This window comes from Coccinella septempunctata, chromosome 4 (genome assembly GCF_907165205.1).
Source record: "Coccinella septempunctata chromosome 4, icCocSept1.1, whole genome shotgun sequence".
NCBI classification, from domain to species: Eukaryota; Metazoa; Arthropoda; class Insecta; order Coleoptera; family Coccinellidae; genus Coccinella; species Coccinella septempunctata.
In genome coordinates, this window is record NC_058192.1 from 5092430 (window position 1) to 5106272 (window position 13843).

At 36.4% G+C, this 13843-nt stretch overlaps 6 protein-coding genes across 6 annotated transcripts; 1 reads left to right on the top strand and 5 right to left on the bottom strand.

Moving 5' to 3' along the window:
* The first annotated feature begins 53 nt into the window (after positions 1–53).
* Positions 54–1200, top strand: LOC123311465 (coiled-coil domain-containing protein 25). Its single transcript, XM_044895473.1, has 4 exons — positions 54–277; positions 339–430; positions 513–771; positions 896–1200. Exons 1-4 carry the CDS (start codon positions 205–207, stop codon positions 1093–1095), a joined length of 624 nt encoding a protein of 207 aa, XP_044751408.1. The 5' UTR covers positions 54–204; the 3' UTR covers positions 1096–1200.
* Positions 1198–5328, bottom strand: LOC123311464 (integrin beta-PS-like). The gene is made up of 8 exons (XM_044895472.1): positions 5079–5328; positions 4443–4870; positions 4092–4360; positions 3650–3930; positions 3038–3469; positions 2516–2868; positions 2121–2380; positions 1198–1662 (listed from the first exon to the last, which is right to left on the bottom strand). Exons 1-8 carry the CDS (start codon positions 5235–5237, stop codon positions 1460–1462), a joined length of 2385 nt encoding a protein of 794 aa, XP_044751407.1. The 5' UTR covers positions 5238–5328; the 3' UTR covers positions 1198–1459.
* Positions 5329–5840: 512 nt separating this feature from the next.
* LOC123310772 (sodium/potassium-transporting ATPase subunit beta-2-like) lies at positions 5841–7271 on the bottom strand. Its single transcript, XM_044894415.1, has 4 exons — positions 7268–7271; positions 6777–7019; positions 6390–6679; positions 5841–6271 (listed from the first exon to the last, which is right to left on the bottom strand). The coding sequence occupies exons 1-4, from the start codon at positions 7269–7271 to the stop codon at positions 6005–6007; spliced, it is 804 nt and encodes a 267-aa protein (XP_044750350.1). The 3' UTR covers positions 5841–6004.
* A 698-nt stretch (positions 7272–7969) lies between these two features.
* LOC123311170 (sodium/potassium-transporting ATPase subunit beta-2-like) lies at positions 7970–9568 on the bottom strand. The gene is made up of 4 exons (XM_044894977.1): positions 9334–9568; positions 8861–9094; positions 8441–8727; positions 7970–8335 (listed from the first exon to the last, which is right to left on the bottom strand). Exons 1-4 carry the CDS (start codon positions 9335–9337, stop codon positions 8060–8062), a joined length of 801 nt encoding a protein of 266 aa, XP_044750912.1. The 5' UTR covers positions 9338–9568; the 3' UTR covers positions 7970–8059.
* A 66-nt stretch (positions 9569–9634) lies between these two features.
* Positions 9635–11555, bottom strand: LOC123311171 (sodium/potassium-transporting ATPase subunit beta-2-like). Its single transcript, XM_044894978.1, has 4 exons — positions 11397–11555; positions 10896–11129; positions 10428–10714; positions 9635–10364 (listed from the first exon to the last, which is right to left on the bottom strand). The coding sequence occupies exons 1-4, from the start codon at positions 11398–11400 to the stop codon at positions 10089–10091; spliced, it is 801 nt and encodes a 266-aa protein (XP_044750913.1). The 5' UTR covers positions 11401–11555; the 3' UTR covers positions 9635–10088.
* Positions 11556–12084: 529 nt separating this feature from the next.
* Positions 12085–13781, bottom strand: LOC123311169 (sodium/potassium-transporting ATPase subunit beta-2-like). Its single transcript, XM_044894976.1, has 4 exons — positions 13638–13781; positions 13203–13436; positions 12730–13025; positions 12085–12437 (listed from the first exon to the last, which is right to left on the bottom strand). The coding sequence occupies exons 1-4, from the start codon at positions 13639–13641 to the stop codon at positions 12162–12164; spliced, it is 810 nt and encodes a 269-aa protein (XP_044750911.1). The 5' UTR covers positions 13642–13781; the 3' UTR covers positions 12085–12161.
* Positions 13782–13843: the final 62 nt, after the last annotated feature.

Sequence of the window (13843 nt, forward strand, 5' to 3'; positions counted from 1 at the left end):
GTCACACTGACAGATCGTTTTGAAAATTAACCTCAAACCTCATGTTTTGACACATGATAACGAAATTCGAAAACGAACACTGCTCTTCGAGACTGAGAGGCAAAAGCAGTTAGCAGTGTTAGCACAATATATTACATGAAGAACTCGACTTGGAAGTTTTTATAGCATTTCATTAGATAACCACTCTTATTTTACATCATTATAATGGTTTTTTATTTTGAAAGTACGGTGGCTTCTCCTCCTGTTACTCTGTTCATGGGTTTGGATAAATATGAAAGTAAATATTTCATTGATATTTCTCGTTTCACCGACTTCTCAATTCCTTCCTTCCTTTCTAGATGAGGATCTTATCAAATGGGGATGGCCAGAAGATGTATGGTTTCATGTTGATAAAGTTTCGTCGGCCCATGTATACTTGCGTTTACCCACTGTATGTAATTTGTGCTACCTTTCAACAAGTAAAACATTTAGAGTTGTTAGGGTTATGACTTCAAAACTGCTAATTACCGTAGGGTCAAACAATCGATGATATTCCTTCTGCAGTTATCGAAGATGCAGCTCAGTTAGTGAAGGCTAACAGTATTATGGGAAATAAGATGAATGATGTAGATGTTGTCTACACAATGTGGTCGAATTTGAAGAAAACCCCAGCTATGGAGGTTGGACAAATAGCTTTTCACAAAGAAAAAGAAGTGAGAAAAATTAAAGTTGCTAAAAGAATAAATGATATAGTGAACCGATTGAATAAAACAAAAAGAGAGGAAAAAGTGGGTAAGATTCAAATCTCAAAAGAAAAATGACTATTTTCAGATTAATACAGTAATCATTACAAGTTCATTTTGTTTTCTGCTTCCTATCTAAATGATGACAGAATAGAAAAACTTTGTTTTTGTAGATTTTAGGGCAGAAAGAGAAAAAAGAGATAGACTAGAAAGGGAGGGGAAAAAGCAACTTCTAAGACAAGAACAGGAAAGGAAGAAGGAAATTGAAAAGAAAAGACAGGAAGAAGCTGAACTAAAAAGTTACAATACACTGATGAACAGTGAAACCATGGCTAAATATGATGATGGAAATGATTCTGATGATTTTATGTGATCAATTTAACAATAAATCTGAAAAAAATGTGTATATGTCACTCTGTTACAAATGTTTATGAGCAAACTATGATTTTTTGGGTTTTATAATTAAATATTGCCATTAAATACTTTTATTTATTCTCCAGTTTAAGAGGAAATTGTATACACCAACAACTATTGAGTTTTTGCTGATTCATATTATGAATATAAGCAGACATTTTCATTCAAAGTGTAAGAGATTTCCAGAAATGTTCACATGTTCATACTTGTTTCATCCAATGTATACATGAACAATTAAAAAGTTAAAAAAATATATCTATACCTAGTAAAAAATCAATATAATACAAATCTCAGTTCATATTTTTAAACACTGGGCCCCCCTTTTATGACTTATAACAAGGATTTTGGAATGTAGTTGTGGCGTCCTTGTACAATGGATTCTCATTAGTATGCCATTTCACCTTCTTTCTTTCATTCTCGAATTTTACATATTCCCTCTTGTCATGTATTGTAGTGAAGATTTTCCATGAGAGTAACATAATCAAGCCAGCAAGAACAATTGTTCCGACTACCCCAAGAGTCCAAACTGAAAATGAAGAGATTTTTTATAAAATGAAATGTTTTTTGATTTCCTTCTACATATTCACTCATCAAAATACGGCTCTGCAAAAAAATTTTGAAATTGTATAAATACAGAAAGTGCTTAATTTTTGAAATTTTGGATGGATGAATAACTCTACTGTACACCTGGATGAGCCTGAAGATCATGAGTTTAAGAATCCGTATCGTTCATAATAATGAGTAAATCTTCATATTATTACTTCACACAACTATTATCGATGGCTCGTTAGCTCAGTTGGTTAGAGCTCCAGGCTTCATTGAAAAACTGGCGGTCGTGGGTTCAAATCCCACACGAGCCCAACTTTTTTGAAGCGCCACCATATTACGTTAGATATATATGTGACCAATCTTACAAATGTGAAAGTTGTAAAATTTTTTCTTTCCCGAAAAAACTCTATGAACAAAACTTTCTACTCAACTCACCTAAAGCATTCGGTGGGCAAGATTTTTTCTTCAATACTTCGATGATCATCTTCTGATCTGCGTCATAATAGTAACGATGTATAATCGTACAGGTTTGTTCGTCTATCGTCCTACAAATTTTTTCCCTTCTGTCCCATTCCGTTGTGGTGAGCTCATCAACTTCCTCTATGTGGTATTCAGTACAGTTCAAGTCGCACATTCTTTTCAGTTGCCCGCTTTTGAAAACTTTGCATTCGACGCAATCCTTGATATCTTCGCATCTGCAATAATGGCATAGAATAATATTATATTTGTATTTTATGTTTCGAAGAGCACGGAATGATACACGTTTTGACTGGTGGGAAATGAACAATGAACAAGTTGGGCGTTATGACGTTTTTGAAGAAATCACTCACCTGTCCTTACAAGTTGGACATTCCTCGCAATATTTCCCGGTGTAATAAGTCTCGCATTCGCATTTCCCGCACCTGCAGACCCCTTTTCCGGAGCACACGCCGCTATTGGTTTTCCCGCCTTGGATGCAGGTGCTGTTGCCTTCCAGGCACTTACAGGATGGCCCACCCCATCCAGCGTTACAACGGCAAATTCCGCAGGAGCATTCGCCATGGCCAGCGCACAGAAGGCCTCCTTCCTGCTCACAGGAATAGTTGTCGCATTGGCAGAATTTCCCGCTTACTTCTTCGTTCTCGTTCGGACGCTTGTAACATTCGCATTTTCCACACTTGCAGCGACCAAGCCCCGAGCACGCCTGTGAACGTGAAAAATCGTCAAGAAAATCTCGATATTTATTACTAGAAGAGTTGATTTTTTAGAGTACGTATCACATTTAGATCTAAGGTGATTCTTCTGGAAGATAGGGATGAACCTACCATTACTTACTAGATTGCTACCTACTGTCGAGGCTTGTCTTTACTCACCAGTGCTCCTGGTTTCTCGATGCAGCTGGTCTCGTTGTAGGAATGCGAATCTTCTCCATCGCATTCGCACTGAGAACCATACCTCCCTGCCGGACATGAACAAGCCCCACAAACCAGGTCTCCGGCTCTAGAGCACTTTTCGGATTTTCGAACAAAATAAGGGCTACTTGGTCTTTCGCAGGCACAGCCGCATGTTAGGTCGATCTCGATCGTGACGTTTTCGTCTATGCCTTCGGGTTTCAGGACGATGGTTATGGGTTCTCCATTGTAACCGGTGCAAGTCAGAGGTTTGATGGTGGCAGTGAAATTGACCACTTCCCCCACGTGTATGTCCGAGCATCCTCTATCTTTTGGATGTGAACAGTTGGAAGTCAATTTAACGTCTATGTTGTCGGTCGAGTTGACGTCTATGATGACGGAATCCACAATTTTCTGCGGAATTGAATAGAAGAGTTACATATTGCTGGCGATACAATGTCTTTCAACTGCAACTCATGATGCTGTAGGGTCATCAAGTAGCTGATATTCTATTGTGGAAAACTGGCATGAGTAATAAAGGCTTGAACTCTTTATCTCGTGTTGAAATTTCGTGAATTTTGTGTCCATACTCACATTATAATTGTCCAAAACCAAATCTATCACATTCTCGGATTTATCGTCCAAGGCACCAACATTAGAATTCTCGATATTCTTGGTCAAGGATAGGTATGATGATAAGGCATTCTTCCTGGACTTGGCTATGGCGAAAATTAAATTGATGTTGTTCTTCTTCGCGATGTAGTTGAGGTGGGATACGGAAGGGTAGTCGTAGGTTAGATAGGCGTCGTATTGGTCGTCTGTCATGTGACATCTAGCGTCGTTGGGTTCAATAACACCAACCAGTTTTCCATCGCCTAGAATAGATAATAATAAACGAAAAAATCTGAGAAGGAATAGTGACTTGGAGGTACTGTCAGTATCAAGCAAATTAAGGAGATGTATAGCTTCAAGCATTCAGCTATAATGTGGAAGATTTAATAAAGGATGGGGAATAGAGGACTTCAGAAGAACCTACCAGCTATATGGAAATCTGCATCTGTTGAAAAAACTAGCAGATGCCTTGCCTGGTCTCTCCAACCAATTTCTTTCTTGCACACTATTGCCTGCATGATAGCATCGAAGCCGCCCTCAGGGGTGTCCAAATTTCCCGATACCTTGGCCTGAGATACTTCGATAGAAAATTTCGTATGGTTACTATCCAGAGTCATATGGTTCTTGAAACTGTACGGCGACACGCAAATGACATGTTCGCCATTTTTATTCAGGGTACACGGGGACTTCAGTCTAGAATGTGAAAAAGCAGTTAAATTTAGACAAAACTAAATAAAAAAGTAATTATACACGATAGAATCGAGTGAAATCTCACTTTTTCTCCACAGTGCTGACGAAAGGCATAGCAACCTTATCCACAAAACTGCCGAATCCGATCCTGAAATTATTCGTTATCTTCATCATAGTACGTGCTAATTTGTTGCCAAGTTTGCCAAGTTTCTCCCTGTGGTTTTCCATAGAGGCCGACAAGTCCATAATGTAATAGAGATCGATTGGATAGTTTTTGGCTTGGGCGTATTGGAAATTTATTTTTCTCTCCTCGCCAAGTCTCATGGATAACTTGACCCTCTGCGGCGTCACTTGTACGTGGCCGCCCTGTATACTCTGCAGGGGCTTCTGGGAAATGACTTCTTCGATAGAAGGTGGATCCACCAGCAACTCTGGTCTGCAAATGGTGGTGTTCATCGCCGTTTTCGTGTAGCAATGGATCACATCGGAATTTTGGGCTGTTTCGGAAATGCTCTTGAAAAAAATTCAGAATTGGAGTCAAATATTATGGAAAAGTCCTCCCAATTTTAATGGATTGTCTAGAAGGCATTTATGTTATGGTTTTTCACTCGAAAACTACATTTAATTCACAGATAATGATTGTTTAATCTTTTTGCCATGAGAGTGGAAGAAATTCTCTTTCAAGAAAAGTAATTCGGTATAAGCATCAGGGTTTACTCACAGGTTCAATGCACCACACGCAACCGAAGTTCTGCAAACATTCAGCACATGTTTCGAAAGACCCACAGTCCAAAACTTTTTTTTTCACATCGCACGCGGATTCTTGAACTAAGAAAATCACAGGCAAGAGCAGACAAAACCCTGTCCTGATCACAGACATTTTTATTGATATTGGGAATGTGGGAAAATGAAGTCATTCTGGATCGGCTACAGGAAGTTGATGAAGATAACCGATGACGGGGAAACAAACGCAAATATATGAAAACGGTGACGATAGACAAATAGGGACATGTGACATGTGCTCGATCTTATATTTGCCTATGAGTGTACGTGTGGTACAGGTTGAACTTATAGTTCACCACTTCTCAAAACAAAAGTTTTGTGTATCTTTTTCTTTGGCACTGATTATCCTGTAGGAGATTTGTGAATCACAGTACATGACTGAACTATGAATAAGTTCGGGGTTTCCAAGTGAAGGCAAAGAATTATCAGTCAACTCTTGCAGATTGCATAAAAATCCAAGTAGCTCTATGGGAAGCCAAGAAACGAGGTGACAAAGGCAGGTTTTTTCAATTTACATACCAAATTTGATCCCAAATAGTTTTCACGAAGGAGTCGGAAGCTTTTTCATTCGTTTTTTTGTAATTGAGATAATTAGAGATAGAGGATGCTGAAAAATCCTATATTTCCATAATGAAATCATAACAAAAACTATGGAGTATCTGTTTTATTCGAAATGTAGATAGTGAGACTATACGTCTGAATATATATAAAAACAACAAATTGATACAAGTACAAATTTTTGTGGGTGTCATAATTTCTTCTTTCTGGTCAAAACTAGCCATCATCGCATTCCATGAAACCAGTCATAATGATACCTAATATCGAATTGAAAGATCGGTATTGTTATATTCATGATCTCTTTTCTCAATCTACGAGCAATTGGAAATGAGCCATTCCAGTTCCGTTGTGCTTGATGTTTTTGGCCCATGCTTTACATTCGATATTTATAACTTTACCGGTAGTTGGTCCTTTGAATTCAACAGCAACAAGAGGACTCAAGTAGCCTTCGGCTTTCTTGTACGGAAAATAGTATCCTGCCAACCCTTGGGTTGAAGGATAATATTGAACAGGTCCCAAAACCTGTTCATCTTCTGGATTTTTTCCCTCACAGGATATCCAGATACGGTCCCTCTGAAAAAATTATTTGCCTTAACATTTTACTCAACTCTCAATTACTCTATGATGATTACTACACGTTAATTGACAAGGAATTTAAAATTTTCACATCATGCCTATATAATCCTTCTACCTCTGATCCGGTGAGGTTGAATCTAATATGGTTCTTGAGCTGTTCTGGCATGAGTTCAGGAAGATCATTGGGGTCATTGTAATACTCTGGCACCCATCCGTTTATCATATTCAGTTTCAGGAAAACACAGGGTGTTCCTCTGTAATAGCCAAAATAGTTATCACGGATGCAAGGTCCCCATTCGCTTATGTCGACCACACAAAATTTGCCTTCTGGTGGAAAGTTCTGGTATGAACAATCGTACATTATGTTATCGGTTCCTTTTTCCATCTTGCTAGGAGCATAATACTCTAAAGAAGACAATGTGATGTGATGTTAGATGAAAAACCAATTTTATCGACAAGTGAAATATGAATGAGGAAATTTGAGCATTAACTAGACACTCACTGTCTAGAGAAGACATAAGATTGTCCGTCCATTTAACGGGATTGGTTTTGTTAGACAATTGCAATCGAATGAGACTACTTTTTTTGTCATCAGGCAAGGGTATGAAATTCAATCTAGGGACATCCATGAATTCATCATCTAGCCATTTCTGGTATCCTGGACTCGTGAAAATCCATATGCATATGCCTACTGAAGCTGCTACTGCTGCCAGCATTCCGGAAACAATATGAAAGAGAATTTTTCCTGCGAAAATGATGGATAAAGGCATAATTAAAACATATAATTCTCGGAGGAGAAGAATACAGATACACAAATGACAAATTGTTTGATTTCATATTTAGGATGTTTTCGAAAAAATGATCCTAGAATTCATAATCGAAGTTAGTAAGTTTGTGTTAGAAAATTTAACAACAAATCATCTAACCCATGCCACTGAGTGTTAGATGGATTTATATTCAAATCCAAGGCTTATGCGAAAAAAGTCTATTTACCCATGATTCACTAGAAAATTAACCAATAACACAAGCTGGTAAATCAAAATCCGTGAATGTTTCTTCGAATTGACAATTGTTCATGAAATCGGAAAAAGTGACTATCTCTCGATATTATCACTAAGTTTATTAGGTTGGCTTCCCACATGATAATGAACATTGCTAATCGAGAAACAAAAACAGATAGTCTAGTTCCCTAAGCCAATACACTTGTTTCGGTTTACTAATAGCCTCTTCAGTGCAGTTCAAATGCCGGGTCAGTGCATAATGATGCAGAAAAATGGTCATAGCAATGTTATATCAAATTTCGTGAGTCCAGCTTCAGAACTTTCGAAAATTTAAGTAATTTTAGTAATCATACTACTTACTACTTACTAATAATAGTTGAATACTCAAAGGTAATAGTGAAAAAACAAAAATATCAGACTTATAATAGTATCTAGTTCCATTTATTTTTGATCTATTATAACTTTCAGGTTAGCAAATAGTTTTATTGTCTGGAATAGCAATTTTCTATTTTCATATTCCATATTGGTTTGAGATAGGATGCTGAAAAGTACTATAGATATTTCCCTAATAAAATCATAACAAAAATTATGAGGTATCAGTTTTATTCAAAAATAAAAAGTGTGACCACATCTAGCTATAAAAACAACAAATTGATACATTTACAAATTTTTTGTGGAGCCAAAATTCTTTTTTCTTGGGCAAACCAGCCATCTGGTTCCATGAAACTAGACATAATGAAAATATGGAATTTAAACATTTGTATTGTTATATTCATCTTTCTTCTCAATCTATGAGCAATTCGAAATGTACCAATCCACTCCCGTCTTCTCTATTGTGTTTGATATTTTTGGCCCACGCTTTACATTCGATGTTTATAACTACACCGCTCCTTGGTCTCCTGAAGTGAACAGCAATAAGAGGACTCAAGTAGCCTGCGGTTTTCTTATACGGAAAATAGTATCCTGGAAATCCTTGGATAGAAGGATGATATTGAACAGGTCCCAAAAATTCTACATCTTCTGGGTTCTCGCCCTCACAGGATATCCAGATATTGTCTCTCTGAAAAGAATATCAATATTTGAAGGTTTATATTTTCGTCAACCCAAAAAATATATGAAAGAACGAGAAATCACCCCTCAAACTTTTTCACTATTCATTTACTACCTCTGATCTGGTGACATTGAATCTTATATGGTTCTTGAGTTCTTCGGGCATATGTTCAGGAAGGTCATTGGGGTCATTGTAATACTCTGGCACCCATCCGTTCCTCATATTCATTTTCAGGAATACACAGGGTGAGCCTCTGTGATAGTCAAAATAATTCTCACGGATGCAAGGTCCCCATGCTCTTATGTCGACATCACAAAATCTGCCTTCTGGTGGGTAGTTGTAGTATGAACAAGCGTATATATTTTCGCTTACATTTGCGATCTTCTTAGGGACATAATAGTCTAAAAAGGCAAAAACTATGATGATGAAAAACTGAACAAAAAAGTGAAGTGACATCATTTCACTTTTTCATGAAATAAAAATCTGGCCTATACAAATCTCACTTCAACAATTAAACAATCAATAGAAACTCACTGTCTAGAAAAGACATAAGATTTTCCGTCCATTTCACTGGAGAGGTTTTGTTAGACAATTGCAACCAAATAAGGGTACTCTTTTTATCATCAGGCAGGGGTCTGAAATTTAATCTAGGGACATCCACTAATTCCTCATTGTTCCATTTCTGGTTCCCTGGACTCGGGAAAACCCACATGCATATGGCTAATGAAGCTACCAGCATTCCCGAAACCATGAGATAAAGAACTTTTCCTGCGAAATTACGTATGAAAAAATGATGGATAAAGGTTCAAAAAACACATAATTCTCGAAGAGAGAAGACATATACACCGATGACAAATTGTTCGATCTAATACGTATATGTTTTCGAAACTTTAGAATCAAAGTTATAGTAAGTTTGTGTTAGAAAATTTAACAAGAAATCATCATGCCACTTAGTGTTAAATAGGTTCAGTCTCAATCCCATACTTATTTGAAGAAAGTCTATTTACCCATGATCCAATTCGCTCATAAATCAATCAATAACTCAACTTGGTCACTCAAAACTTATGAATGATTCCTCAATATGAGAATTTTTCAAGAAATTAGGAAAAATTTACTATCTTTCGATATTATCACTATGTTTATTAAGTTGGCTTCCATCATCATTGACCTCGTCAAGATTAAAACGAGTAAGAATTTATTCCTTTGTTGAATATGATTTCGGTAACTGAGGAACTGAAGCCTGTTTTAAATCCAAAACTTGATCGTTTTACATTAACCGTTTGGGTAGGAGTATACATGCGACAATTAACACCTTATCTATTTATAGTTTATTACCTCATATAAATTATTCTATATACATATTATATTGAAAGAATAAAATATTTGTTTTATTAAATCAATTTTTATTGGACTATTCACTATACAAACAGAAGAATATGTTACTGCACTGCACTGCAAGTTACTGCACTACCTATCACTGCTGCATTAAAAGTGCAGCATTGCTGTACAGCAAAGATTATAGAGTTAACTAATTAACTCTATAATCTTTGTTCTACAGTTCCATCGCTGTACTGTTTTGTAGAGTGGCTGGATTTCAGAGTTTGCTGGATCATAACTTCAGAAAACTTTAATGGTGTCATATTCCGAGTGGGTCTTTCTCTCCTGAGCATAACCAACTATCATCGCATTCCATGAAACCACCAGACAAAATGAAGATATCGAATTGAAAGATCTGTATTGTTATATTCATGATCTCTTTTTCTCAAGCCACGAGCAATTGGAATTGAACCATTCCACTCCCGTCGTCTCTATTGTGCTTGATGTTTTTGGCCCACGCTTTACATTCGATATTTATAACTAAACCGGTGGTTGGTGTCCTGAATTGAACAGCAACAAGAGGACTCAAGTAGCCCTCGATTTTCTTGTACGGAAAATAGTATCCTGGAAATCCTTGGATTGAAGGATAATATTGAACAGGTCCCAAAAATTCTGTATCTGCTGGATTTTCGCCCTGACAGGATATCCAGATACTGTCTCTCTGAAAAAAAAAATATTTGAAGGTATAAACCTTCAACACACCCTGTATATATAATCCTACTACCTCTGATCTGGTGAGATTGAATCTTATATGGTTCTTGAGCTGTTCTGGCATGTGTTCAGGAAGATCATTGGGGTCATTGTAATACTCTGGCACCCATCCGTTCATCATATTCATTTTCAGGAATACACAGGGTGAGCCTCTGTTATAGCCAAAATAATTCTCACGGATGCAAGGTCCCCATGCCCTTATGTCGACATCACAAAATCTGCCTTCTGGTGGTAAGGTATCGTATGAACAAGCGTATATGTTTCTGCCTCCCTTTTCTTTCATGCTAGGAACATAATACTCTAAAAAGACAAAAACTATGATGCAAGATGAAGAACTAAACAAAAAGTTAGATGATATTTGACGATGAGTGGTTTCAACGTACACTGCAGAGTCACATAAAATAAAGATCTGACTCAGACAAATCTCACTCCAACAAGTAAAATATGAATAAGGAAATATGAACAATAAATAGAAACTCACTGTCTAGAAAAGACATAAGATTGTCCGTCCATTTCACATGATTCGTTTTGTTAGACATTTGCAACCGAATAAGGGTACTTTTTTTGTCATCGGGCAGGGGTAAGAAATTCAACCTAGGGACATCCACTAATCCCTCATTGTTCCATTCCTGGTTTCCTGGACCTGAGAAAACCCACATGCATATGGCTAATGAAGCTGCCAGCATTCCCGAAACCATAAGATAAAGAACTTTTCCTGCCAAAATACATATAAAAAATAATAGATAAAGGCGTAATAACTACTTAATTCTCGAAGAAAGAAGATAGATACACCAATGACAAATTGTTTGATCTAATACATAGGTAGGTATATGTTTTCGAAAAATGATCCGAAACTTTATAATCAAAGTTATAGGATAAGTTTGTGTTAGAAAATTTAACAAGAGATCATCTAACCCACGCCACTTAGTGTTAAATAGATTTAGTCTCAATCCCCATACTTATTTGAAGAAAGTCTATTTACCCATGATCCAATTCGCTCGTAAATCAATCAATAACTCAACTTGGTCACTCGAAACTTGTGAATGATTCCTCAAAATGGGAATTTTTCAAGAAATTCCGAAAAATTGACTATCATTCGATATTATCACTATGTTTATTGAGTTGGCTTCCATCATCATTGACCTCGTCAAGATTAAAACGAGTAAGAATTTATTCCTTTGTTGAATAAGTTTTCGGTAACTGAGGAACTGAAGCCTGTTTTAAATCCTAAAGTTGATCATTTTATGTTAAGCGTTTTAGTAGGAGTACGACATTTGACAATTACTTATTATAGATGTACTCTGTTGGAAAAAAATATTTGGAACTCAATTTCGTGTGTGCAGTATCTTAAAATAGCCGATTGGTGGTTTCATTTCCATGCTGGGATGGTCTTTCCTTTATTGGAACGTCAACGATAGTCGTTGGTCATTGGTTAGATTAGATTTGTGTAGAGAATAAATATTTGTTGAGTAAGTGAATTGTGCGTGAAAAATTATTAAACTGCTTTTCGTTTTGATAATTTTGATAATAGTACCTACTTATGCGAAGTACATTTTCTCGCTATGATGGATCTACAACATGCAGAAGGGACAGTTGAAACATGGTTGAGAATTATGTACGAGAGAGTAACGAAAGACTCACAGAGAGAGATAACTGAATAAAAACTAATATTCATATATTCTTAGCTTCTAATAATTTTTATTATTATTGTTTTTTTCAGTTTTCTCAGATTTATGATCTGTTTTTCTCAATCTACGAGCAATTGGAAATGAACCATTCCACTCTCGTCTTCTCTATTGTGTTTGATGTTTTTGGCCCACGCTTTACATTCGATATTTATTACTACACCGGTGGTTGGTCTCTTGAATTGAACAGCAACAAGAGGACTCATGTAGCCTTCGGTTTTGTCGTATGGAAAATAGTAATATGGCAATCCTTGGGTTGAAGGGTAAAATTGAACAGGTCCCATGAATTCTACATCTGCTGGATTTTCGCCCTCACAGGATATCCAGATAGTTTTTCTCTGAGAAAAGTTTTAATATTTGTAGTTTTATATTTGCCTTAACAGTTTCCTCAACTCTCAATAGAATAATTATTATACAGGGTGTAAAAATTCAAGGGATGACTCCTTGGCAAAAATAGAGTGGATTTTTTATGTAAATTTCATTTTTGTTTTAGACAGTGTTTTAGACAACTTAGCTGTATCTAAGCTGGCAGGGGCTGTTGAAAAAATAATGAAAGATCCACATTATTTTTGACAAGGAATAATTTTTTCGCAACTATACATTTATACCCTGTATAATCTTATTAGGTACCTCTATTGGGGTGACATTGTATCTTATATGGTACTTGAGCTGTTCTGGCATGACTTCAGGAAGATCATTGGGTTCATTGTAATACTCTGGCACCCATCCGTTTATCATATTCAGTTTCAGGAATACACAGGGTGATCCTTTGTGATAGCCAAAATAATTATCACGGATGCAAGGTCCCAATTCCATTGTGTCGACAAGGACATCACAAAATTTGCCCTTTGGCGGTAAATGGGTGTTATATGAACAAGCGTACATGTTTTCGATTCCTTTTCCAATCTTCCGAGGATCATAATACTCTACAAAGACCAAAACAGTGATGTGGGATGAAAAATAGTATCATTTCATATTTTTGTGTTTTACAATGCCTGGTTTCAGGCATGACTGTAGACTCACAATATAAATACAAATCTAGATTTATATTTCAGTTCGACAAGTAAAATTTGAATAAGGAAATTTGAATAATAGAGACTCACTGTCTAGAAAAGACATAAGATTTTCCGTCCATTTCAAGTGATTGGTTTTGTTAGACAATTTCAACTGAATGAGAGTACTTTTTTTGTCATCAGGCAGGGGTCTGAAATTTAATCTAGGGACATCCACTAATCCCTCATTGTTCCATTCCTGGTTTCCTGGACCAGAGAAAACCCATATGCATATGGCTAAGGAAGTTGCCAGCATTCCCGAAACAATGAGATAAAGAGCTTTTCCTGGGAAAATACATATACAAAAATAATGGGTTAAGGCTTTATAAACACATAATAATTCTCGAAGATAGAACACAGATAATCACTTAGTAATTTTGTGTTATAAAATTAAGCAACAAATCATCTAACTTCTAGCCCATGCCACTGAGTGTTGAATATGTTCATTCTAAAATCCCCATGCCTATATGAAGAAAATCTATTTACCCATGATCCAATTCACTTATAAATCAACCAAAAACTCGAGTTGGTAACTCGAAACTTGTGAATGATTCCTCAAAATGAGAATTTTTCAAGAAAATCCGAAAAATAAACTATCTTTCCAGATTATCACCATGTTTATTAAGTAGGCTTCCATCATCAGTGACCTCGTCAATTTATTCCTGTCCGAATAAGTTTTCGGTAACTGAGTA